Here is a 27,177-nt window from a genome sequence, read left to right as displayed (position 1 = left end):
ATTCATTTCCCTCTCTTTTCCATTCCCGCAAAAACGATCACATTTGTTTGCCCGCTCTCACACTCTCACTCTTTCTCTCTTCTCGTTCACTGCTCTCGCTGCTGCTGCTGCTGCTACCGCTGCTCAAAACTGGTTTCTTGTGCGGGTGTCTGTATGCATTTGTACGAGCGTGTGTGTGTGTGTGTGAATCATAATCAAAAACAGCAACAAAGCCACAAAATTGAAATTGTAGCCAAAGAGAGCGAGTGGCAGAGCAGAGGAGGGGTAAATGGAGTAAAGAGAGGTCGTAAGAGCAATGGAAGCTGAAGAAACACACGCACACACGAGAACACACAAATAAACTTTAATAAAACAAAATGAGCTGCAAATTGCAATGCAAATTTTGTTCATTCCGATCAATTGACAATTTTAACGGTATCAAATCGTTGGATGGTCCCTCTGCTGCTCTCTCTCTCTCTCTCTTCTAATTTGAAATGCAGCTCACTTGGGACGCTTCCAAGTACTCCCGTATGCATGTGTGTGTGTGTGTATGTATGGCAAACTGATTCCAATTCACAATACACATTTCAAGTAGTAAAGTAGAAAACTGCTGCGGCCATTCCTGGAATACAAAATCAAAATGCAAGAAGATGCCCAGACGGACAGAGGGAAAGAGGCGGACAGCAGTCGGTACACTTTCCGATCATTTTCGGTTCAGTTGAGTTCAGTTCTATTTCATTTCAGTTTTCAGTTGACGCCCATTGTGCGACTCAACGCTTGACTGCCGCTGCTTGTGTTTCCTCCCATGGCCATCCAAATTGAGCTACAATTGAGGTAAACAATTGGGCTACGCAAAAGAAGAACAAGAAGAAGAAGAGGAGAACAAGAAGTAGAATGTAAAAGGAATGGAACATCGGTTGAGGGAGGAGTACACATAGTTATGTACCCCTCCCCTCCTCAACCCACCCCATCCTCACGCTGCTGCTGGAAAGATGATGATGTTTGATGGAAGACGTCTGCAAAACGACGCAAAAAAAAAAGAAAAGAAACGAACGAAACAGGAAGGCTTAATAATAAGAGCGGGCTGGTGGAATGGTGGAATGTGGTACGGTATGGGAATTCTCGGGGTGGGGTGTGAGGTGTCTACTAGGTGCCATCTTATCTTATCGCCACCCCGTGTGTGTGTACATGTGTCGTTGTCCCCTCCCCTCCACAACACCCCGCCACACACCACTCGCACCAGCCAGTAGAGCATAAATAGACTGCGAAAGGGATCGTATCGATACGAAACGGGGGAAACGGATCGTTTCAACCTCTTACCGAACCCTATTTTTGGGGGTGGTTTTTTTGGATCGATTGTAACAGGAAACACACAAAACAAAGGAAGGAAGAACGAACGAACGACTGGGACTGGGACTGGGACTGAGACTTGGAAGAAGAAGAGGATGAAGCTTGTTCTTTAAAGACCTACCAGAATGATGTCCCGCATCATCGTCCGCTGTCACTGTCGTATCCTCCTCATCCACTGTTGTCGTTGTGGTGCATCCTTCGCCGGCTGTGACCGAGCTATTCGCTGTGGCATGCATCACCAGATCCTTGACCTTGAAACGCTCACAGATGAGCTCCTCGCAGTGGTCCGTTTGAAAGTAGCTGTTCAGCTCGTCCAGACCCAGGGGGCAGACATCGTAGGGCAGATAAAAGTGCTTGCCCCAGCTGCCGGTGCCGATGCCACTGTCGCCAGCACAGCTGGACGACGCCGACAGCGATCCCTGCTGCGAATACTGGCTGCTCGAGTGCATCATCAGCAGGCTTGGTTGCGCCAGTTCTACGCCTCCGCCTCCGCCTCCTCCACCTGCCAGTCCCCCTGCCACTCCTCCCCCGATGGTCTTTAGCAGAGAATGGCTGCGCGACACCTTCGTGGAGTGGGCGCGTCGTATAAAGCTGAGCGACTTCTTGGGCGGCGAACAGATCGCTGATGTGCTCACCGGCGGCGGACACGTGCCAGCAGCAGTCGCCTCCGCGGCCGTCAGCCTGGGCGTCGACTTGAGCAGAAAGAGGTTCTTCGGCGGGAAACTGTGCGTGATTATCGATGTGGCCGAGGCGCTGCCCTGCAGCTTGTAGGGAGAGGAACCACTTTGCTCTGGCAAATGGCTGGCCGTACTCCCACCGAACAGTTGCCGCTGTTTGGGCAGGTTGTGCAGATGCGGATGTGGCTGCGGATGCGGATACGGCTGGTGCAGAGCGGCTGCCTCGCGAAGTGCTACTGACGGGGATAGGTTCTGGGGTAGGGTCTTCGATTTGGCTCGCAGCGTAATCAGCGTTGTGGTTGTCGTTGTGGTGGAATTGCTGCTCCCGCCAGGTGATGACGCAGTCGCTGTCGCTGTCGCTGTCCCAGCTGTTGTTGCCAGCCCTCTCTCCACACTGGGCAGCGGTACGGCGAGTATATTCGTGCGCGATCGCGACTTCATCAGCTTGATCGGAGTTGAGGTATTCGTCTGCATGCGACTTATCTCTGAGTCATCGTCGTCGTCATTCGCCGTGGTTCCACCGCCTTGGTTTACCGACGACTGACGCGAATGGGCTGGTGACAAGGAGAGGGCCTGCTGCTTGGGCGGTGTGGGATTGGCCATCACAATGTCGTGATCCTCATTAAAGTGGGTCCTGGGAGCAGCGGCAGCTGGGGCTGTGCCAGGAGCACCCCCCTCCGAGTCGCAGTCGCTGCTGCCATTGAGGCTGATCACATTCAACACGATCCCATATCGCTTCAGCTTCGAGGGCGAGGCCGTGGAGGATGCCGCCGCCGATGGCAGCGATTTGAGCAACTGTTCGCGATGCATCGCCTCCACCGAGTGCTCCTCGTCCTCATCCGAGTCGGAATACTGGGCGGCATTCTCGCTGCCGCTGATGCTCCAATTGAAGCCGCACGGCGGCGACATCTTGGTGCCCTTCCCTCCGCTCTGGCTAGCACCGCTACCGCTGTGGCTGCGCTCAAAGAGCGCACTCACCTTGGCCACTCCGCTCTTAACGGAGCCGGATTTCCTTAGCCCAAAGTGCTTCGATGAGGAGGACGAGTGCTTTTGGTGGGGATGTTGTGAGGTATGTTCGGGTGTGTTATTGTTGTTGTTGTTATTGCTACTCAGGCTTGAGCTGCTGCTGCTGACGCCGTAGGGGGAAGAGTCCTTCTCCTTCTCCTTTTGCTTCTGTTTCTCCTCTACGTCTTCGTCTTCGATCACCAATGGCACATAGAATGTGGAGCGACGGCGTTGCGTTTTTTCCTCTGGCGTTGCTGTTACGTTTGCGGCGTCGCTGCTTTGTTCTGTGTTTGTTGTTGTTGTAATGCTAGCGTCACTGACGGCCGCCTGAAACATTTTGGTGTGTGCGCCCCGTTTTCAATGGTCTCTGCTGACGCTGACGCTGACACTGCTGCTGCTGTGCGCAGGCGCCTCGCTGATCATTGCACAAACACACACACACAAGCGCACATGCAACACTCACACACTCGCACACACGCACACAAAAAGGAGACAGAAAGAGAGAGCGTCCGTTCGTTCGTTTATGTGCAGGTATCTTCTCTTCTTCTCCTTTTTCGTCTGCAATTTGCTGACAAGCAATTTCTTGCTCTGTTGCTGATTCTTCTTCTGCTTCTTTTGTTGCTGTTTTTTTTTTGTATTATTTTTGTTTTGTCGCTTGGTTTATAAAATTATGCGCTCAAGTGCATTTCCGCGTTTGCAGTCAACGTTTTTTTTTCGTTTTTCTTTCTCTTCTTTGATATCTCTATTTTATGGCTGCAGCCGTCGTCGTTGTTGGTGTTGTTGTTTCTGTTACTCCATCTCTCTCGTTGCCTTTGTTGTTGCCATTTGTGCTTTTGTTTTGTGTCGTTTATCACTGTCGCGCATCACATTGTCGCTTGGTTAACTTTTGATTTGGTTTTTAGTTGCAGCAACTCGAAAAAAAACAGTACTTCAGTGTGGCACACGCACACACAGACAGAGATGCAAGAAGCGCTGGAATTTCAGCACGCACACACATAACACACATGCACAGGACACAGTCGCGGGCACAACAGATGCTGCGGCATCAACATATTAAAAGAATGCCCCAAAAGTGTCGGATGTCCAAAAACCAGACAGCCGCAAATCCCAAATCTTAAAATGGCATCAAAAACTACAGAAATTGTTAAAACCACTTAACAAACAACGTATGTACAACGCAAAACAAAATAAATCGGTAATACGCGTGCGCGCACGTATAGGCCAATTTTAGAATTATCCTCTTTCTAGGGTATAAAAGAGGTATCAAAAGGCCGCGATGTGAAACGAGCGACAGAGAGCGGCCGAACCTGCCGCGACGTTCAACGGTAATTTGTACATTCCGACACGAAGAGAATTTTAGATCACCATGCGCTCTTTTATTATCTTTTATTTTTCTTCAAATTATCAATGAACATTTTCGAGCAGGATAATTGGATATTTTTGTGTTCCACCAACGGACTTTTCTGAATTCAACACTATCTTCTTTTTACATGTAAAGACCGCGCGCAGCTTTTGCTGTTGTATTCAACCGCGCAGTTAAAAAAAAATTGTTTTGTACGCAAGAACAAACTGCTAGCTGTTTGCTGCTATTTTTTTTCGACACTACTTTTTTCAGATTTTATGGAGTTTGTTTTGTATTGCTTGCTCAAGTTATTACATGGTAACTACACATTTGCTACATAATGGAAGGAAAAAGAGGGTGTGTGCCCATTCAAAGTTACGACTCATTTTTGCGTCGCATGAAAGAGCACTCTTCTGATCAAATATACCGTTTGACCGTCAGAAATGTACCGAAATATACCGTCTCATTTTCAAAATATACTGCAAACATACCGATGGAAAAACGATCTTGGCCCACATAAACTATCTTTATTTAAGAAGTATAATACTAATAATAATAATAAGTACAGAAAGTGCTGCTCGAAAACATGTTTCCGGCAAGGCTACAAAAAAGGTATGGACAACTGCCAAAACGTACCAGAAAATTCAATGCATGCAAGCCTTAACTCACCCTTTTTCTTACATGCTGTGATCTGCTACCTAATAAAATTGTACCATGCGCTCATGTCGAAACGAAAACGAAATGCGAGAGCGAAAAATCACCAGAGAGCGAGATCATCAAGAGAGGATTTTGTGTGCCAGAGCGAGTAAGGGAAATATGGGCCATATGGACTTTCCAATGCGCTGCAGAAATATTTAGGGTTGTGTTGTTGTTGAAGTTTGCATAAAACTCTCAAAGCTAGCTGATTAAATTGTAATAAGAATGAACGAAAGTCATCGATTAAATCGTTCTGACAGCAGATCTGCCCTCTCACACCATTCCACCTAAATAATAATTCAAAATAAATAACGCTTTATGGGCATTTGCGACTCTCAGGAAAAATCCCCACATACCTGGTAGCATTCAACCTAGCCAATGGGCAAATCTCATAAGGCTATTAGCGATCGATGACCAAAATCAATATGCCCTTCCATTGGCAGTGGGGGGTAGCGTAGGGCACAAAGTGTACAAGAAACGGATTGGAAAGCCACGCAACTTAAAAGCAACATAAGGGCAAGAGTGGCAATGTGCCTCGTAATTGATCTAATTGAGAGAGAACAGGTTTGTCTGTGTGCTGTGTGTGTGCATACATATATGTATGTAGGTTCCCACTACTTAGACGGCAGCCCGGGCAACGCATAATATAAGCAAATTAGAGAGTACCATAGTCCCCACCCCACCCTTCGTAACGCACCGCTCCACTCTACCTTTACCACCATTCCGCCTCTTTCCTCTTCCTCCCGCTTTACACACTGTTCTCCTCTTTCCCATTTCTCCCGCTAGGCACACTATTCTCCTCTTTCCACCCCCGCTTCAAACAGCGGACATGCTCTCTGCGCTGCGGAAGTGCGTGACTAGGGGGTTTTATGCGACACGTTCGCCTCCGCTCCTTTACCATTTTTTACCTATAGGCATTACCTTAACGGAACGGAACTGCGCGACTTGTTTATGAGGCCCGGCATCCACTCGCAGTTCCATTTTCGTAACCATTGGCCTAGGGCACAATGAACTGTTATGTCGCACATGTGGGTACGGCACATGGGGGGGAGAAAAGAAAGAGTTTTCAACCCTATATCCCAGGTGATCGTTACGTCTTATGTACGTACACAAACATACATACATATGTAAGTATATCTGTTTTTACATGCATACTGGTATTTAACGCATTGCTCAAAACATTCTTTTCGTTTGTTACCCTTCCGGGCAGGAAGGCCTTCCTTCTTCCCCCTTCCTTCTTTCCATCACTATTTCAACGGTTTCTTGTCGAGGCTGGCGCGCCCCGGCTATGTTTGCGGCCAAGCGGAGAACTACTCCAAAAACGTGGGTTGCATACTTTTCGGGGTTTCGGTGTATAATCCATGTAGAAATCAAGTATAATTGACATTTTAAGATATTCCACATCAAAAAATCGCCAGAAATGTTATCATCTACACTCTATTATCCGTTCAATAAATTGAAGATCGAAATCCCATGAAATATACATATATGTACATACATTAAATTTCGGAAATTTCTATGATAATAGCTCCAGACAGAAAAGTGTCCACTCAGCGCATGCCAGAGATAGTTCCTCCTGTAATTCACACCCGCAGATAATGCGCTGGGGTGTCTCCCATCCCCTTCCCCCCGCGGAGCTGCTCTGGAACGATCACATTAAGCTTAGCTGGCAAAATAAAAAACACACGCCCAAGAGAGCCCCAGCGCGAGTCGTCTGACGCATTAGTGGGTTTTTAGGTCTCTGAGAATCGGTCTTTTTTTTTAGCGCCACATGTGAATGTCAGCAATCAAAACAATGTCACCCCATTGAGGGGCATAGAGAGACAGATGCTCCCCAATCCCCCATGTCCCAAATGGAATCTCCTCGATTCCTTATTAAGGTATATAATCGATTTTCTTGTTACCTTCATTGAGGGATGTATCGTTTAGCGCCGTATCGAAATGTATACGCGGCAGTGTCTTCGATTTGTACTCACCTGCAAATAGTAAAGAAAATTCCAATGGATTAGTGTTTAATGCAAATTAGTGGGCAGCTATAAGATAATAATATATTGTACAGTGTGGAACAGTACATTTACAGTTTCATTTACTGCAACGCGAACTTAATTGCTAAACAATTCAAGGCATTTGCATGCCATTTTTTTCTTTCCCATGGTTTTCCATTGTTTCCCATAATTGAGACCCCAAAAATAACCTTGTTAAAAAGTTAATTATTTCAAATACCTATTCAATCTATTGCTTAATGAAGCACAATCGTCGATGCGCTGTATAAATATAATGCGCTAAATATCTCATAGACAAAAGGACACGAACGATTCGCGAAGATATCGATAAAAAATTATATACGTTTTGATTAAAAATCGAAGCAGTTTTCCATTCTGCTAAAACTATGGAAATATTTGGGTTTTAAATGGTACTATTATTCGATGTGATAAGATACTTGGTAGCCGGACAGTCAGTTGCTATTTTGCCATTCACGTGTGAACGTTTCGCCACGAGCGGTTTTTAAATTCTACATATTACATAATACATTCCACATTAATACGAGTATTCATCAAAAATAGTCCAATATTGTAGGAAAACAGAACATCAGCTGTTTTTTTCTGAACAGATCGCATCGCAGTACCAAAAAGTGTCACCAACGAATCCTCCATCGAATGTAAATGTGTGCATATCGTATAGATATACGATCTATTCGCTTTTGTGACATCTGACATTTCAAGTTTCGAGGAAGTTCAACAGTGTGTTGGTACGTGTCTCGTACTCGTACTCTCGTATCTCGTATCTTTAAAGACAAGACTCGACTCGACTTGACGACCCATTTACATAGCCCCCCCTCCGACCTTACGAGTGTTGCTGTCGTTTGTTGTTATGAATTCATTTCAATTAATGCAAAATATGAATACTCGTTCAGCAGGGAGGCTGAAGCTGAAGCTGATACTGAGGCAGTAGCAGAAGTAGACACATGTGTGGTGTTCATAGAGCAATGGTACGGACTGGTTGGACTGTAAAATGCGCAAATTCAGCGTTAAGGCGTTACACAGCCCCAGATACCCAGCAAGAACCGGGGGAGGGAAAAGATACAGATACAGAACAATGTAGAGCAAACTCATAAATTGAGCAATTGTTAGTGGTAGATGAATGAATGGATGGATGGATGACCCGGGAGAGGTCTTGTGTCTGGTGTCTGGTGCCTCTGAGGGAATGACTCTAAAGAGGCCCTCGAAATTCCCATGCCTTCCGCGCCACACTTTTCATCTCATTTTTGTTCAATGATTTGTGGCATTATCTGGCATTACACTTCTGGCGGGTCATGTATATGCTGCAAAGCGGGCAATAACTGAACCTCCAATTATTCTCGATGATGTCACATCACATCCGTCGTCATGAATGATGACTGGGAACGACTCCTGGGAATGACTCCCAGAGAGGCACAGATATGGGAAAAGGGGAGATGGGTGGACTTGGAATATACTTACTCCTGCCCGTAGCAGGCTCCAATGTCGTTGCGCTGGCTGGCACGGAACAGCGATCCTGTAGCTGCTGCTGCTGCTGCTCCTGTTGTTGCAACATCTGCAGTTGCTGCAGATCGCAGTGCACTTCATGGATGGGCGGTGTGGGTGCATCATCCCGTTCGCCTCGCAAACAGGAGGCCAGGCCACGGCCCCGCGGGATCGTGCTGCGTCGGAGAGCACCCGCCGCCGCTGGCGGTTGTTGCTCGATTGCCACCGCCCGGTGGCACTGGGATTGGGTCTGCTGCTGCTGCTGCAGCTGCAGCTGCAGCTGTTGCAGTGGGACTGTGCTGCGTGGCATGGAGTTCATTTTCGTCGTTTGTTGCATATGCACCACTCCTCCGGTCACTCCTCCTCCGCCTCCTCCTCCATCGTTGACTGTGCGCAAAGCACCGCAGTTCATTCTTGATTTTGGTATTTATTTTGGTATTTGCGTTTGGTATTTTCTTAGTTTTCTTTTTGGGTTGTAGTATTTTTAGTGGATTCTTTTTGCGGTGTAGTATTTTTAGTGGATTCTTGTGGATTTTTTGTTGTTTTTTTTTTGGTTTGCTTTTGGTTTTCTGCGGTTTGATGGTTTTTCCTATTTTTGGTTTTTGTGTGGTTTTTGTTTATTTTTGGTTTATTTCCTTAGCCTTGACATGGTATGGTTGTGCCCTACGAAAAGGATACGGACACAGACACGTTAGGGGTAGAACTCGCGCGACACTCCCAAGAGGCGTCACCGAATGAGACCCTGAGACTTCTGTTCGGGCGGTTGTTTCGCTTGCCTGCTTCGGCAATTAAGATTTATGGTCATGGCGTGTTGGCCCTCACAGCAACAAGAACGCAGTGGGCCAGTGCCAGTGGCAGTCTTCAATCTCGCTCTTTGGGGCTGCCTCTTAAATTTTGTGACTCTGAAAATTGTTCAACTAATTGTTTAACCAAATTGGTTCTTTTGCAACCACGCGCGACTGCGCGACTGCGCGACTATCCAATTGCGCACTGCGCACTGCGCACTGCGCACTTTTCTCCACCAATTTCATTTCCTTTCTCTGTTTTGCACTCTCTTTCGTGGCTTAAATGTTCCTTTTAACTTATTCAATTTCATGCTCGTTGCCTTTTGGTTTAATGCCAACGTGAAACGGAATGGAATGGCTTGAAACTGTCCGCTTGTGCGCGCAAATGGAATGGTGCGGAATGGAACACCCACGCATGAGATCATTCAATGGGGAACGCATTTCTGCGTTCGCTAAACGGTTGCCATTCACACAGACCCCCTGCAGATCTACTCTCAGCTCTTATTGCACCTCTCTCCACTGCCAGCTCTCTCCCAATTGGGACTGTTGCTGTTTTCAAACTCGAAAATCCATTAAAACTAAGCTCGCATTGTTTCTATTATATTTTCAATGTACATTTTTCAATGCAGAGAACAAAAAAGATTTATTGGGTCCAATCGCACTCTTTCACGCGCCAATTGGCTTTGAATACTTTCTCTCGTTTCGTTTTTGCATTTCCCCAATCCGCAGATCACCCCAGCACCCCAGCACCCCGCAGATCCCCCAACCTACGGCTCGATGAAAATGGGGTTTGCTGAATTCTAGGCCTCGTATTTGTATTTTTGTGGTTTTTCTATGACTGGATTTTCCTCTTGCGTGCGTGTATTTTTCTTGTATTTTTTCATCTGCCGCTGCCGCTGCTGGTGCTGCGTGTGGAAAAGAAAACTGGTCACAGTCACACCATCTAGCATCTACCATCTACCATATAACGTCTAACGACTCTGCCACACTGCGGCACTGTGTGGCACTGCTGCGTGCTGCGTGCTGCGGTACTGCGGTGCTGCTGAACATTAATTTCGCCGCTTGACTTTGCTTAAACATTTCTTATTTTATTTTTTACTTTCTCCTGGCTCCAGCAGCAGCAGCAGCAGCGGCAGCGAAACCAGCACAAGTGGAAGCAAAAGTAGCAGCTGTTCTCTCGATTTAATGTGTCCCACACTGTCGCTGTCGCTGTCTCTATCTATTCGTTACCTTTGTCGCTGTGTTTCTCTCTGTCTCTCTCTCTGTTTCTCTGCGGCATCAAATCAGTCAACCGCAACGCCTACGGTCGGTACCTGTAAGCCACAAAAAAAGAGCAGGACGGGCCGGGACTCCCTGCCACACAACGGACCTGAGCGCAGCGGAAGTGCAAGCCAATGACCAGAATCATTCAGAATTCGATATCGTACGATAGAGAGACAGACAGAGAGGGTGAGAGAGAGAGAGAGAGCGAGAGTTACCCTGAAGTACTCTTTGAACCCAAAAGTCTTTCTCAGTGAGACTCTTAATCGAAGAGGACACAAAAAAATGCAAAAGTGATTCCTAAATCATTTACAACAAGAGGGTTTTAGTGGTTTATTGGTCCCGACGTAAGAGCTATGCAGGGTTGCTATGGAAGGACCAATGGACCAGAGACTCTCTCAGAGACTCAACGAGAGACTCAACTCTCTCTTTATCCACCGGTAGTCAAGCAATGGTAGGGTATTCTCTAGTTGAAATACCAGGACTCTATGCTGTTTTCTTGGCAGTCTCTGTGGTTTTTATATGGGAAAACACTCCAACTCCAAGACAGTGAGAACAAAGCGGCAACTGCTGCAGCGGATGCGCCTCCATATAGAGGCGTCGGGCGGCCTGGGGCAGGGGCCAGGGGCCAGGCAGCATGCAACGCGCTTCATTGCTGAAAAGCTGTCTTCAGGAAACTCTGGTTTTTTTTTTTTCTTCGTCTGTCTGTGTCTTTCTTTCTTTCTGCTGATTAATGCAACAGCAGCGGAACAACAAAAGGCGTTGGCGTTCGAGGGCGTCCCGCAAAATGAATAATTTGGCAGGAGATGCATTTTTGCACGTCGTCGGGGGGGCATCGATGGCGATGACGATGACGACGACGACGACAGAAAGGCATAGACTTTGCCCAGACTATTGCTGATTATATATGTACATATGTGGAGCCTCTGTGGGGCCTCGCAGGGGTTTCACCTGAAGGTGGGGCAGCAGATAACCCGCGCTTCAGACTGTTGTCGGGGGCGCAAGAGCCAGATGGAAGGATGATTGATGGGAATATTCGATGGAAAAACATTTTGCCAGCAATTCCACAATTGATAAATGCTTCGGGAAGGATCACACTTGAAGTGCCGGAATTATGAGGCAGGGTCTCCAAGGGCCTACTTTACAGCTTATGCTTTCCATAGGAATGATATTCCCAAAGGTAGGAGCCTCTATGGGAGCCGAAACCCAATCTCATTTGGGGTAGATTATTATTATTATTCTTCCGAGAGGCGTTGATGATGAGGCGCGTTGGAGGAGGAGGGGGCGGCCTAATGCTCGTTGTGTTTATGGATAATAGGAGAGTAGGGGTGTACGGGTGTACGGGTTTACGGCTATACCATATTATAATGAGTATCGCTTTATAATAAGCACTTTTTTCGACTCTGGCTACGTGGGAAAAAGCCCCATCTATTGTATTGTATTGTATTGTCACATTGGAACAACAGAACAACGGAGACAGAGAGATGGAGAGATCATCGCCAGCAGAGCGCAACAGAGGTGTTCGTTATGCAAGCGGCGGATCCATCGGTCAGAGGAGGGTCCACTGGAGGGTACCCAGGGTACACCTGGGGGTCTGCTGGACACTGGCCCCGCAGGTCGTTGGCTTTGGGGCTGCCGCACAAAACAGTTGCAAGTTCTTAGATTTCTATTATGGCATTTCTTTCATCTTCATCTTCATCTTCCTTCAATTTTTTCTATTCCCATTCCCCTCTGTCTCTCTCGTCTGTGCGTGTCTGTGGGAGCGAACAGGGAACGGCGGCGAACGGGGGCGAACATGGAACGTGTAGAATGGGACGAACAAGGGTACGCGGCGCACAGGGAACGGGGCGAATTGAAGACGAGCCGGCGTAATTGACGTTAGTGATGAGGAGAGGAGATCAAAATGGACCACGATGATTGCGGCGATAATTGCGACACACACACACAGATGAACACGCACTCGAGAATGATAGAAGAGAGAGAGAGAGAGAGCGGGGAAGGGGATGGGGAACAGTATGAGAAACGGAGTGTGGCAAGGTACGCAAAGAATCACAACCTGGCAAAAGGAAACCAACTTTGGGGGCGCCCCGAAGTTTAAACACCCTTAAGGGCTAGACGACCAATAGATCTATGGCTAGAATAGCAATCCGATGATCGAGGGTACAACAATCCAAAGGAGATGGAAAAGAATAGGACCTTGTATGACCTTGCTTTTGGGGAAAGAGGAGGGCAGGAACACCCCTCTTTCCCTTAGAATTCCACCCCATTCGGCGATCTGCTGTAAAAATGTCCCATAAGCGAACAGATACATGCCTTCGGTTAGCATTCGCCCCGAGCTATGCGGAAATTAAATTCCAGAAGAAGTTGAGAATGACCCGAACAGATCTCAAGGGGTGTCTGGGTCTGGTTTCTACAGTTCGAAAGGAGTATTAACAATCCCTATGGAACGCATCTGCACACACATTGATGTTGCATGTTAGGATCTGCGTTGAATAACGAAGAGATGGAGAGAGCGTTCTATGTTTCCCATAAGCTTTGGTGGTACCGATATTTCTTTAAAAGTGATCTTGTTGCACGGATTCTGTGGACCGAAATCGATTTTAATCGGCAAGAAATTACCCCTTGGGGTACTGACAAGCCTATTGACAAAGTTATGGTACACTCCACTTTGGGGGACTCTCTCACTCTGTCTGTCTGTACCTCTGCTGCCTCGTAAGGTGGATGGGAGGCATTTGTTGGGGCGTGTGTGGTGGAGGGGCTCTTTTGTTTGCCTTTTGTTTTGGTGATTCATTCAGAACAATGATGATGATTGCAAATTAAACAAAAGCAACAGCACAGCCCCGCTTTAAGTACTATCCATTTCGTGGAGAGCAGATCAAAGGGAGCTGCAGGCTGACAGGGAGGGCTACAGACAGAGGGAGGGGTTCATTGGCCCCAGAGTCAAATTAAATTAACAACAACAACAACAACAACAACAACAAAAGTGAAATTGCGCTGGCTTCTCTCCGTCCGGTTGTCATTTGGGAAGGCACGTTCACGTTTCAGCCATTTTCAAGCGGATATTCGCGGTTTCTCACCAAACATCACTGGGGCGTGAGGGGGGGGACGGACCCCTAGAAATATGTATCCTTTTATCGGTGGCTTCGCTAAGAATTTAAGTACGAATTTCCAGCCTGAAAAGGTTATCAAAAACGCCGTCCTGAAACTGGCACGTGGCTCTTTCCTATCGGTCGTTCCTTAAGTCTTCCGCACAACAGAACCTGCACCAAGGACGAAGTTTGGAGATCGCGAAGCCTACGGATGGGCCCTCATCTGTTGGATCTCTGGCGCTCTGCAAGCCCATCTATTGCCCATTTCCCTGATGACTAGAACTTGCGAGTATTTCCCCGTTAGAAGTAGTCATCAGAGCGATCATCATCTGCATGCGACCGGGGAGGGGGGAAGGGAATCAGGGGAAGGTGGGAAGCCAAAGCAATTTTCACACGACAAACTATGGAGGGAAGACTGGAACTGATGTTAGGCCCCCCGTCCCTCTTTTGGGCCCCCTTCTGGGCCCCCTTCTGGGCCCTCTTCTGGGCCCTCTTCCTCTTCTGCCGCTTATTATTCGTGTCAACATGTGTTGCATATTATGTAAATTATTTGCAGGGCAAAAAGAGGAGCCCAGACCCCGGCCCCGGCCTCATTCTCTCTCTCTCTCTCTCTCTCTCTCGCTCTGTCTGTCTGCCGTGGCTCCAAGTAGCGCCCCAACAGGGCACAACATTGTCTGTCTGTTGGCCATAATGTTGAAATACATAAAGCAATTTTAACTGTTTTAATGGTTTTTTGCCTGTTTTTTGTTTTGTTTTTGTTTGGTTCCAGCGGGCTCTTAGGAGGAGTAGTGGAGTAGGAGGCCTCATACTGGTACTTAGGCATTTTCTTCTTTTCTTTTTCATGGAAGAACTGTGTGTGAACTTGTTGTTGCTTTTAATTTTGCTTTTGCTTTTGCTTTTACGTTTACGTTTGTTTATGCGATTCTTTTCTTCCTTCACAGTTTTTGCTAAATTTATCCCAGAAAAGCGCTCTGTGATCAGCAGCCGATGATCGAGAGGGGCCGAGGGCGAGGGAAAATATTTGGTTGTGTTTTTGGCGTTGTATTTTTGGAAATGATTTCAAACGCATCCCAAGGTGCGAAATAAACAAATTTCTCGGGCCTCGTGTAAACAAATCACGCAAATTGAGTCGAAAATCCGAAATGCGGAACAACAAAATATAAACAAAATCATTTGGTGTACTGTTTTAGAGACAGAAACAGCAGCAAATAAAATACTCGCAGGAATGGCCATTGGATACCCTCAGGAAAAAGCTCTTGGAAGATCTTTGCAGATGCCATATGAAGCACAGAGAAATGGAAGAACCTAGAGTACGTTCTACAAATGCATTCCATTCCATTTGTTCCTGGAAGTCGTGTGTTTGGGCATATTTTTGTTGTGCAAAGTCCTGGATTCCAGTGTTCCTTCCAACCTTCTCTAAACAGTTTTAATACTCGTCTGCAATGATCTACTGATGATCCTTTGAGCGTACGTTTGTTGGTTCGTATTTAAAGGTATCTCTGATCACCAAAGGAACACCCATAGTAGCTACTAGCAGCCAAGGACAGAGCCCTATTCGTGGTCTACCGTACCACATCAATTCTACATAAAAGATACACAAAAGAGGCTTAACGAGGAATGTTTTCTGTATGATGAAACCTTGAAGTGGTCTAGTCGGCGCCCCCGCCTCTACTAGATAGATCCATCATCATATGGTATCATCGCCAATCATCTGGGGACCAAAAACAGCGATTAGGCTCCACTCCACTCGACTCCACACTCAAGTGATGTCTGTTATACAATCGACTTAATTTGATGTTTAGCTGGAGCAACAGCCACCACACCACACTATACCACACCACACACCATATCATCATCAATTGCCACCATATCCATATCCATATCCATCTACTATATACCATATCCCCCCCATATAGATGGCGGGTGGGGCGTGTCGCAGGCCACAGAAAAGAGGGAAACAAAAAAGATGATGATGATTGTTAAGCTACATAAATACTCGTCGTACAATATACAGATACTTATAAGTAGTATATACTTATACGACGATGACGATGACGACATCGCGTACGAATCGGTGTGGCAAGCAGGCAACTCCAACAACAAGTCTCTGCCAGACAAGTGGCTGATACAGATACAGATACAGATACGATACGCAAATGCTCTGGCGTTCTGGCCGCTGACTGACTGACAGATGGATTTATGACATATGAATTACGAACCGAGTGGCGCTGCTAATTGTTGCCTCTGTTGCCGCTGCTGTAGTTGTTTGTGCCCCTCGAATTATTCAATTTTCCAGCATCCAGCGAAAAGCGACTTCAAAGTAACGGAAATGCAAAGAACAACCACAAAAGATTCAAATCCGTTTTCAATAGTTTCCTTCGAATTCGGATTGCCAAATTCCACAATCCCATCTACAAGTAGTTCTCTTTTGTTTCCTCAAGGAGTGAACGGATTGTGGGATTCCTCTGGGCTTTCTTTCATGTGGATCTTTGAGAGGGGTTTCAGATACTCGTATTCTCTATGGGAAGCGGGTGGGGCCTTCCAGGGCATTGCAGGGCATTGCAGCGCATTGGAGAAGTCGCTGCAGCCGAAGCTCCCTCCCTCGTCGCTGTCGCCCATGACAGTGCATTTGAATTTGGTTTTAGCCATTCGCGCATATAATTAACAAGCGGGAACAGCAGCAGCAGCGGCTGCGGGTGGAACAATAAACTGAGGCTTTAACGTGCAGAAGAGAGAAACAATTGCATTGTCTGGCAATTTCACTCGGCAGGCAACAATCAGAGGCAGATGAGAGATGTATCTTTTTGAGGGCTGGGCAACAAAAACAACAAACCTCTATTCGAATGTGACATGTGCCAGCAGCAGTAGCAGTTAATGGAAAGGCATTGTTTCGCTTCGTTTCCATGAACTCTACGAAAACAAAAAAACGCACACAAAAACCATAGAAAAACCATAGAAAAACCACACAAAAAATGGACAAAAATTTGATATAAAAACGAGAGAAAAACTTGGAAAACGACACACACACAGAAGGAAAATAGCAACATTTTGTACGTAAAATACTTAAGATCGACAAAGGATCGGATCCCACGATTTGGAGTGGGGCTCAAAGACCCATAGATATGGAAACATGGAAAAGTCTTTCCTCCATCTGTTTCTGATGCAACACTGCAATCGGTGAGTGTTGGGCCTTAAATTTCCACTCTCCTACTGTTTCATTCCACAGTTCCATTTGGCCAACGCTGCGAATGACGCTAAGTCGCTGTTAAAATGTTCTATAAGTGAACGGATACATTTGCTGGTCATTCGGGATGGCAGAGGCATATCGATTGACTAATCCTCGGCGGGAAGGGATCTCCTCCAGAAAGAACTCAATTCGAAGTGAGATTTTTGGAGCAGCAGACTACACGAAGCAACTTTCTAGAACCATAAGTTCGGAAATTGCTTATACAAGTACGTGATATGTATGTAAATAGACAAATGGCAACCTAATGCATTACCTTACAAATCTAAAGACTAAGGCAAGTTCTCCAGCTAATCAGGTGTTCAAAATACTCTGTTATCCATAGGATTAGAGCAAACTAGTTAGGCTGTCAGTCACCTATCCTGTAGCTTAAGTTTCATAGAAAGAAACTGAGTAGAAGGGTATCTTGTGCCGCCCACCGATCTCTTGGTCAAAGGGTGCTCCTGAAAAGTGCCCCTTTTGGTGTGGGGAAAGTGTAGGGTATTCACATCCAGATCGAAGTTAAGCAGCAGTTAAGCTACACCTCAATATCAGTTGGAATTTCATTTCTGCGAGAGAGAGAGAGAGAGAGAGAAAGAAAGAAAAACGAGGCAAAAGCAGAGTGATCCGAGTGATCGCAACATTGAATTCAAATGCAACTCGAATGCGTTTTAGCCTCAACTATTTTTAGATAAATGTTCACCAACTGTTTTGTTTTTGTTGTTTGCAGTTGTTGCTGCATAATCCCCACACACACACACACACAGATACAGATACAGATACGGCTTTCATATAAATAAAATGTGGGTCATGTGCATCAAATTATTTAATTGGTGTCAATTGGCACAGCATTGTTGGATCGTTTCTTTTTCGCTTGTACGCTTTTACGCTTTTTACGCTCATTTTACTTGGATTTTCCTTTCTGCTTTTTGCTTTTCTTTTCAATTGAAACAAAACGGAAATTGTTAATGCTAGATGTGTTGTGGTTGTTGGTGTCATTATTGTTGTAATTGTGGTTGTAATTATTGTTATTATTGTCGGGGCAGCCACATCAGCCTCAGGTGTTTGCCAGACAAAAAAGAAAATACACAAAAAAAGGGGGGCAAAAACACCTCAAAGAGACATCTTGAAAAAACTCAAAAGTATTCCGGTATTCCAGTGGAAATTAAGTCTTTATAATTGATATAAAGAATAATTTAGAAGCTTTTGTTTTATAAAAATATCATTAGAAAGGATGATCGTGAAAGTAGTCCCATAGGAGATCCATAAAATCAAGATTCTGCGAGTCTTGTCTGGGGCTTTGGGCTGTGTATCGTCCATAGGGAAAAGATCGCTTTGAAAAGCATTCAAGAAAACATTCGAAAATGCTGTCGTTCCTTATTCGAAATATAGCACCAGGAGAGCTTTTCTCCAACGAGAAGTGCATTTAGTGGGAAAGAGAAACAAATGGTGGCACACTTTTCATCATTCGTTTCGTGTGTTAATCATGAATCAATCAAATCCATGTGCAATGAGCAACGACACTTGTCACCAAAAAATAAAAAAAAAAAACAGCAAAGCGGCAAAGCGGGTGCCCCTCCCCATCCTGTACCCACGTCCGTGTCCCCAATTTCATTCCCAACAACTAATCCGGATACGATTATGGCCGTAAACGGTTTACAGTAACAGCAGACCAGACACAACAACAACGTGACTTTCCGGTGCTTGCCCCTTGGCCCGGCCAACAGCCAACAGCCAACACCTCCTCTTACCCCGCCTTTGTGGCATTACTCTTCCGACCGACACACAAGCCCCAAAAACGGTGTCAAGCGCTCATTTCCCTAATTTAGTTTACATTTCGGTTTGCTTTTCTTTTTGTTGCCGTTTTTTATTTTGTCTTTCCCTCCATCTCTCTCTCTCTCTCTGCCTCTTTTGGCGGCTTTGTTTCACCCAAAAAAAAAAAAATAAAGTAGAGGAATTAACCAAGAAAATGCTGGCTTTTAGAGCTCTAGACCCATTGGTTTCAATCATGCGCAATTCGGAAGGATGGAAGTGGATTCCTCTGATAAATCATTCGTCATTCATCGGAATTAGTATCGCAAGTTGGAAGTTCTACGCCCCCAATGCCGCGATCTGAAGGGTCTCCAAGAGTATACTATATAACCTTTGTTCTTTTCTAACGATTAGTAATCCTAGAACTGTTTGGGATTCCTCTAGAAACTACTCTTTGAGTGGGTAGATATGAATAATTAGGATCTGCAAATTGTAGAGTGGGGTCTTGATTGATCTTGGATAGCACTGAATATAATTTTAATCAGATGCGATCTTTAAGACTGAGGATACGATTTCTTTTTCCGAGTTTTGCGGCCAAAACCGCGCACAGAACGCGCCTAAAACGCGCCTGGCCCTTGCGTTGCGGGCGTTTTGGGCCGCTTGCAAAGAAATGTGGAAAATATGCCGTCCACATTCTCGTTGCTCGTTCTTTGCCATTGGCTCTTTCCTCTTTTCTGGTGTGCCTTTTGCTTTTTGGTTTTTGCAAAAATTTATAGCCAGATGATGAGCCATGCCAGGCTGTCGGGGGGGGGGTTTGGGGGTGGGTGGCACTTGCACTCGCGAATGCCTTTGTAGTTTTTGCGGGGCGATTTTTCTCGTCTTCTCCGATTTTCGGTGCGTCTACTGTTTGTATCGCGCGTGCGATATTCGGCTTGTATTTTTTTTGTATACATCTACATACATCTGTATGTGCGTATATATGTATGTATTTTTGTTGTTATTTGTTTTTGTTTGCATTTAAATTTAGAACATTTTTGAATTCGCATCACACGCACGAACACGAACACGAACACACGCACATGGCACATACATCTACACACGTACATAGTTCTGCCGGATGGAAACACTATTCATTATTCATTATTCGTTGTTATTCACGAAATTATTCACTTCCAAAAAACAAAAAATAGTAAAGAGTTATGAAAGGAGACGCCTCTCGGGGGGGTGGGGAGGGAGAGTCACTCAGCTGTGAAGCAACAACAACGGTATCCCATGGAAAACGTACCACATCACCGTACCGGAGAGCCGTACGAACCGCCTGCGCCGGAAGCTTAAAGTCGAATGGCGGGCCAGGCGGCGGTAGGCGAAGAAGGCGACAGATGCCAGACGGACAGACGGATAGACGGATAGACGGACAGCCGGACAGACACAGGCCCCCACAAACCCCCAAAACGAACAAAAGAGAGCGGTTAGCGCGATAGAGAGACACAGAGAGAGCGAGAGAGCGGCAGACAACGCCGTGAAACGAAACGAAACGGAAACGAGGCGTAAAGCAAAAACATGCGCAACGGCGCGTAGCTGCAGCAAAAGGTCACTTCGACGCCGCGGCGTCAGCTGGTTTTTCGTTCGACTGCAAGCCGCTCTCTCGTTCTTAGTCTCTCAATGCATTTGGTCTCTCGCTCTCTCTCTGTCTCTCTCACTCTCAGCTGCTGCTGTTAGACGATGCGATTTACACCGACAGTAAATGATATACTTTATTTGTATTTCTTTGGACTTAAATTTAAGGCGGCATTGATGAGCAAAGACGATTCGTTTCAGTCGAAAAATACAGGTAGAAATAGTTGTGTAGAACAGGTGAAAAAACGATGGGTGTATAGCGTAATATTGAATAGGTATTGCATTCGATTTATGATTGATTATTTCATTATTTCAGGCACATTTTACAGCCACTGTTTTTTTATTATAGCCTTCTGGCAGTACGAAGAATATCACTTTTAAAGAATCAATATTTACATAGAAGTGTGTTTAAACAATCAATCTGCAAGCATTTATAGGCAGAATGTGGAATGCGAAAGAAAGCCCAATTATCTTTTCCCATCATTGAATGAAAACGATAATCCAATTGGAGCACCCTCGATTTGATTAGTTTTTCCCATCGTTGAAATGGGAGAGTAAACAACAAAAAACCATCGGTGGAAAGAGCCATCTTTAAGCAGCATTATCAGCTGCTTGGCTCGAAAGCTTCTCTGGCTCTCTCGCAATGAATGCCGTCGTTCCTCTCTCCGCGGCAGTCAACAGTTAAGCAGCATTGTCAGCTGCTCCGCCTAAAAGCCGCACGCTCTCGCTCTCTCTCTCTCGTTCGGCTCTCTCTCTAGGGCTCCATTGATGAAACGTTGGAACAAGTGAAACAAACACTTCTAGAACTCAACGAAGGAGAGCAAGAGAGAGCAACGGCCAGCACTGTAACCTCCAGCTGTGGCGCAGAGAACGATAGTGCAATCGACGTTTGTGTCGCCTGGATGGACAGCACAAATCGTACCCCCATCCGCCCTCCTCACACCTCCGTCCTCGCAAACCGACGACACACCAGCAGAAAACTCACTCACGCCAACCCTCCGCAACCCCTACACAGCCCCTCCTCTCCCTGTCAGCTATTGTGCCTAATGCTCCGGCATGCGTGACGACAACGACCGACGATACAAACAAATTTCCTGACTATAGCTTTTCCACCATACGAGCACAAACAGCCACATGCATCGGATATGATCGAAAAGTATACGAGTATATTACGGACCCAAAAAAATAAATACGCCAGCAGCAACAGCGAGAAGGAAACACTTGTTTGCTTAGGCCGAAGCTGTAGATACACTATCGGAGGCATAAATATGGAGATCGTTTAAAATTTGATTGCATTTCTTATTTTTCAATAGCTAATGAAATAGTGATATTATTTCTGGGCCAAAACGAGTCCAGAATCAACTCAAACGGTTCTGTAGCGAAAAAGCATATAGAATCGTTTAAATATATTTAATTGAAAACATGTAATTTTTATTGAGAAACAACAAAATATATTAAAGTCGAAGAGAGGAGCTATCTAAAGGTTGTTCCACACACAGGATGTTATTTTTAGGGTCAAAATTTGACTCAGAAAGATAACCCACGTTCAGTGTTGAGTAACATCTGTGTGTACGATAGGTCTATCGTTAGATATCGATGATTTTGAATGTTCTTGACAGTTGTGTCATTCCTCATTCAGTGCGCTAATTTAATTGTTTGTTCATTAATTTGTGCGGATACTACAAAAAGGAACTAATTCTTCTACCATTAGGCGGAGAACCATCCCCCGTTGCCCATTTTACGCGGTAAGTACTCATTTGCACAAAAAATGTGGTACCAGCTGCCCCGGGAAATGCCCCGAAAATTACTGAGCCCTGCCTTAATATTTTTCGCTTTTATTAGTATTTTATTATTTTGTATTCAAGGCTAAAAATCATTATGCCCCAACCGTTCGGCAAGGGTATAGGCGGCAACTGCAATTACCGATGAGCACCACTCAGTGGGGGGCTTAATGCATTGCTGCCTGCCTGCCGGCCAACTTGCCACCAAATGTTGCATAACTATAGACCAGTACACACACACAGAGAGAGACACATAGAGACACTCACCTAGATCAGCGTAGAGGGTCGTATTGAGCACAATGTCACTGATGCCACTCATTCCGCCCGCACATGTGTCCGAGTCCTCGTTCTCCTCGGCCAATGTGGGCGGTCCGTCCCAGAGAGCTTTCGCCGGACGTCGGACCCGATCCAGGCGCACACGTGGCGCATCCTCGTAGCAGACGTCACCCAGCTGGAGAGAGAGAATCAGAGAATCAGTGAATGGTCTTCGAATGGAGTCTGAAATGCTTCGTTTATTTATGGGTTTAATTGATTACTCGATCTACTCGTACGTCTAGGTTCTCCACTATATACCCACCTCCTTTTTGGGCGTAGCCGGGAATATCTACGGGTTAGTAGCATCCAGTAGGTTGGTTAGCGTGTGTGTGTGCGGGTAAGTTAGAGAGATAGATACAAAAATGGATACAAATACAGATACAGATACAGCGTGATATCGTTAAAGTTACTTGTAGCTGTGATAGGATGTGGTGTTTGTGTGTTATCTAGACATTTGTTTTTCGCTCCCGGCACTTACCGATATCTCCTCGCTGCAGTAGGCCGTGAAGCTCTGGTCATCCTGCTGCAGGACACAGTAGAGCGGGCCCCAGGGCAGGGTCTTGATGAGTCGCGTCAGTTCGCCTTCGGTTTCTAAAAAAAAAAAAACCAGAAAATTAATTATTTGTAAACATACTAGAGAATACTCGAATGAAAATGATTTGTTTTCTTTGCGTCTTCTTTATGTTTCCTATCGATTTCCCTTTGCAATTTGTTTTTGGATTCAATCTTGACTTCCCTTTATTAAAAATATTTCCTCAATCGAAAACTGACCCCTAAAAATGTGTAGCATACTTTTGGGGCTGCCTCGAGTGACTTTTTGGTTTGAAATAATTGTAGCATACTTTTCTGCTGCGCGAATCGATTCTACGTTACACTCTATGATGCATGCTCTCAGGCTGTGGCAAAATTAATGCACCGAAAAGCATATTATATATTTTACATTTTAGGCCAAATTAATATTTTACATATTCCTTTCCAGTTCAGCGTTTTGGTTATTTAAGTTTATATTTTATAAAATAATCAATATTTGTAGGAAATTGATTAATTCATCGGATGTGTAAATCCCTTTTAGAGGCTGATCGAATACCAAGGGACTACTTAAAAGGCATTCGGTATTTTGGAGCATGTCTCCCCCAACGAAGACACGCAAAAAGGGAACATTTAGGAGGGTTCTCTAGTTGAAAAAGCATTCCAAACGGGTACAAATATATATAGCTATAGCTAATGCATCGACAAGTATCAAAAATCCTATGAAAGGTAGTACAATTTTCCTTTCAACGGCCGTGCAGATGTCGATTAAAAACTATGGAAGCGCTTTGTTTCATGAATTCAAAAGCTTCACATAACCATCAATATTTGTTTGTAGATTACCCAAAAACACGCTCTAAAATGTGTGATATTGCGATACACGTAGGCCCCCTAGATATCGCATCGTGTGAAAGATCTCCCAGCTGCAGAGCACCTCAATCACACCACCCTCCCGCCTCGGATCCCGTGCGGCGCTTGCATGTTGCTAATAAAACAGCTACAGACTATTTATGTATCTGTGGCTGCAACTGCAACTCAAATTCGTTTCTAATGAACAAGTGAATAATACAATAAGGCAGCAATAATACAAATTAAAATAAAGCGGAAGAGGCCGCAGGTTTTGGTATGCTTGCAGGTGACTTAGATACATTGCTCGTTGTACAAATTTACCATAAGCGAACGGTCACATTTGTATCGAAAGACACGAAGAGCGGTACGGGATTTTTAGATGAATATAAACACATATATAGAACAGGGGAACAGAATGCAGGGAAATTCCTATACAAAATACAATGTTTTAGACACTTTTCCCCATACAAAAACAGGTGCATACTAGAGTTCTGCAAAAATGGCACCCAATATATGAATCCAAAAGTGTAAAATATAATGTTCTTGAAAGATTCAAGTGCAATGCATGCCACGAAATGAATCTATAGTGGCATTCTGTCAGAGAATGTGTGTGTTAAGAGGAATTCATTCCTCAGTACTTCAGAATTCATTCCATTTATTCAGTTAAACCCTACCCTCAGCCCCTAGACTACTGGATGTTAAAGGATTCATTGCCCTTTAAATTCGGCTCAGTTTTAATGTTTTATTCGTGACTTTGATGGGGGGTCTTTTACCTGAGATATCACCCCAAAGAAACTGAAACTATTTGACATTGACTACTGTAGATTCTGTGAAATGGAACAATAAACATTGGAACACATCCCGTAAGAGTGTCCTATCCTATAGAAGGATGTCTCAACAACAAAAACAATAATGGGGAAGGCTCAGTGCTCCACATCTGTGGAAGTTCAGATGCTTGGCCAAAAGGCCTCTGCCAATTATCCGAGAGATGGAAAAACCAGAAGAAACAATGGAACAGGAATACGAATCAGAATAAGAGCTCTGTATGTACATTTGTATGCATGTAGGCGGAAGAGTAACAATGAGAATGTGTAACCATGTTGAACCAACACTCTCCCCTCCCTCACGCTCCCAGCCACTCCGCTCCGCTCCGCTCCTCTCCTCTCTCTGTCCGCCTCTTTCGTTCGATTCTACCCACCTCCAGCCATTCGGCTGTGGTCGTGTTCTTAGCTCTTCATCGAGGGCTTTCTCCTCTGGCTCTTCGCCGTCTCTGGCGCAGCTCTCCCACTCAATGAATGAGATAACAACGTGGAAGAGGCAGCAACCAAAAATTGTTTTAATTTTACGATATTCTAGCGATGGTGGCGTGACACTTCACGTGACTCACGTGCGGTTCATATGAATATTGGAATTATGTATAGTTCTCTGTGTATTGCTTAAGTGAGAGGCGAATGCAGATTAGATTCCACACATGGCTGACATCTTAGAACATTTAGAGCATTTGTAGAACCATTTCGAATGATCTCCCAATAGCTAAGACACACTGGGAGACAAAAAGAGACAGATAGACGGGTAGGATGCCTGGAAAAATGATGCCTCTCCCAAAAACCTTTGCCCCTCATTCCTCCCATTGCCCCGAGAGTCGGTCGACGCTTGTGTGTCGGGCCCGAGAATGCAATAACGAAATACACGTCGTGTGTGGATCAAAAGGGTGCGCCTACCGCTGGCATAGCAGGTCTGGCAATATCAACCGCCTATGGCTTATCCATCATCTCTAGTGGAGCCACACACATATGATCATGAACTCTCCTCAATTACGCTCTTTGAACTCTCCAGAAACGCCCCATTCGGCCCCACCCCTTCAGCTCTCTAGAAGCCCCTGATTTTCTCCCTCTTTAACACTCCAGAAAACCCCTCCAGAAACTCCTCTCAACTCTCCAGAACACTCTCTATCCCAGAGTCCGACTTGTTGAAATTCCTCTTATTTGTTTTTGTATACGTTTTTTTTTTTTTTCTTTTCTTTTAAGAAGCGAATTATTTTCACAGATCTACAAGACTAGCGGACCGGCGGCGCCCGTCTGTCCATTTAACATTTAACATAAATATTGTAAGTAATTGTGAAGCCAGCAGAACAGAACAGACAGAGGCGGCAGAAGAGATAGACAGAGACAGAGAGAGAGAGAGAGAGAGAGAGAGAGAGAGATAGGTACTTGTAGTGGTACTCCGTAATACCGACCGATCGTGGCTCAGCAAATTTTGCGTTAATTTTTTGTTGCCCGCAGACGTCCGTTCGCTATTAAGTTGTTTGTTTCTTTATTATAAAAGTTCTCTCACCCTACGACAAATGAAATGGTATTATAAGCAGAAGTTTAAGAACAAAATATATAGGGAAAATTATTTGTGGCAATCGGGAGTACTATATAGGAATGTACATATGTATATCCCTTCCGAGTGAAACACTCTTTCGTTCTAATTTGTCTGTCTTCGAAGGGTATCTAATATGTCGTCACGCTTTAGTTTTCTTTTTGATTTTTGCATAAGAATTTCTCGCTTTTTGAGTTCTCGAGTTCAATGCACTTTGCCAGCGTTGTTTTTCTTCAGCTTCTGCTTCTGCTTTTCTTGTGCATTGGCCCCATGGCAACAGGTGGAGCCGGGAGCCCGGTAGCCGCAAGACCGAGACCGAAACCAAGAAGCCCCAACCCTCCCCCCGCTGCCACGGGGCTGCCAATGGCTACCGTGGAGGGGTGGTGGGGGGAGGCAACTTTACCACTGGAAAAATAAATAATGAATCTCCTGAGCAGCGAAGGCCCCCCTTCCGATAAGACCCAGAGACGCTTCCGATGATAGTGGCTCTACTCTGCACTTCGTGTGTGCTTCGTGAGCATTCCAACATTTTATAAACTATCTTTCGATGCGGATCGTAAAGCATTTCTTAAGCGTCCATTGGGGGGCCCCTAGAGATAAGATATACCATACCAGGCACTCACACAGAGAGAGAGAGAGAGATTCAGATTCGGATCTAGAGATTCATTTCACAGACAGATCTGATTCACATTGAATCGATCTATAAACTGATGGCTTTTTCCATCCCCAACTGTTTAGAGGACAAACAAGCATGGAACTGTGACTTTTCAGCATAAAATTAACTTTCAAGTAGAACTAGTCTTTAAAAACAACTCGGTTATAAAAGATATTCAGCACCCAGAGCGATTAGCAGCCGCGCCATTCACAATTCGCGGATTGTGACGTACACGCGTGACTGGCAACCTTCTGGAACCTTGGGAGTGGAACCCAAAGAAATGAATCAAAAATATCTGAGAAGAGACATTTCTCTCCAGAAAATGTTGCATCATTGGTGTCCCTCGCTCATTCCCTTCGAACAGCTCTCTTTGTTCTGTTATCGTCAGAAAATTAATGAATGACTTC

General features: G+C 45.3%; 1 protein-coding gene across 4 annotated transcripts in view; it reads right to left on the bottom strand.

The window, feature by feature from the left end:
- The window catches only part of LOC6597587 (probable Ras GTPase-activating protein), a 42,959-nt gene that overhangs the window by 8,823 nt on the left and 6,959 nt on the right, over positions 1-27,177 (bottom strand). Inside the window, exons 2-4 of one of the 4 annotated variants that reach the window (XM_026993132.1) lie at positions 22,853-22,965; positions 22,637-22,663; positions 22,327-22,510 (exon numbers count right to left, since the gene is read on the bottom strand). In XM_026993132.1, coding sequence (XP_026848933.1) covers positions 22,327-22,510; positions 22,637-22,663; positions 22,853-22,965 — 324 coding nt within the window. Of the gene's footprint in view, positions 1-1,450; positions 4,507-6,953; positions 7,026-8,528; positions 9,002-22,326; positions 22,511-22,636; positions 22,664-22,852; positions 22,966-27,177 lie in introns of those variants that run through there. The other 3 variants (XM_002022738.2, XM_026993131.1, XM_026993130.1) reach the window with 3 other exon arrangements.

Source organism: Drosophila persimilis, unplaced genomic scaffold (genome assembly GCF_003286085.1).
Source record: "Drosophila persimilis strain 14011-0111.01,24,50 unplaced genomic scaffold, DperRS2 tig00000804-arrow-arrow-pilon, whole genome shotgun sequence".
In the NCBI taxonomy this organism is placed as follows: Eukaryota; Metazoa; Arthropoda; class Insecta; order Diptera; family Drosophilidae; genus Drosophila; species Drosophila persimilis.
The sequence above is the reverse complement of the archived record's forward strand: the minus strand, read 5'-3'. Positions and strand labels throughout refer to the sequence as shown.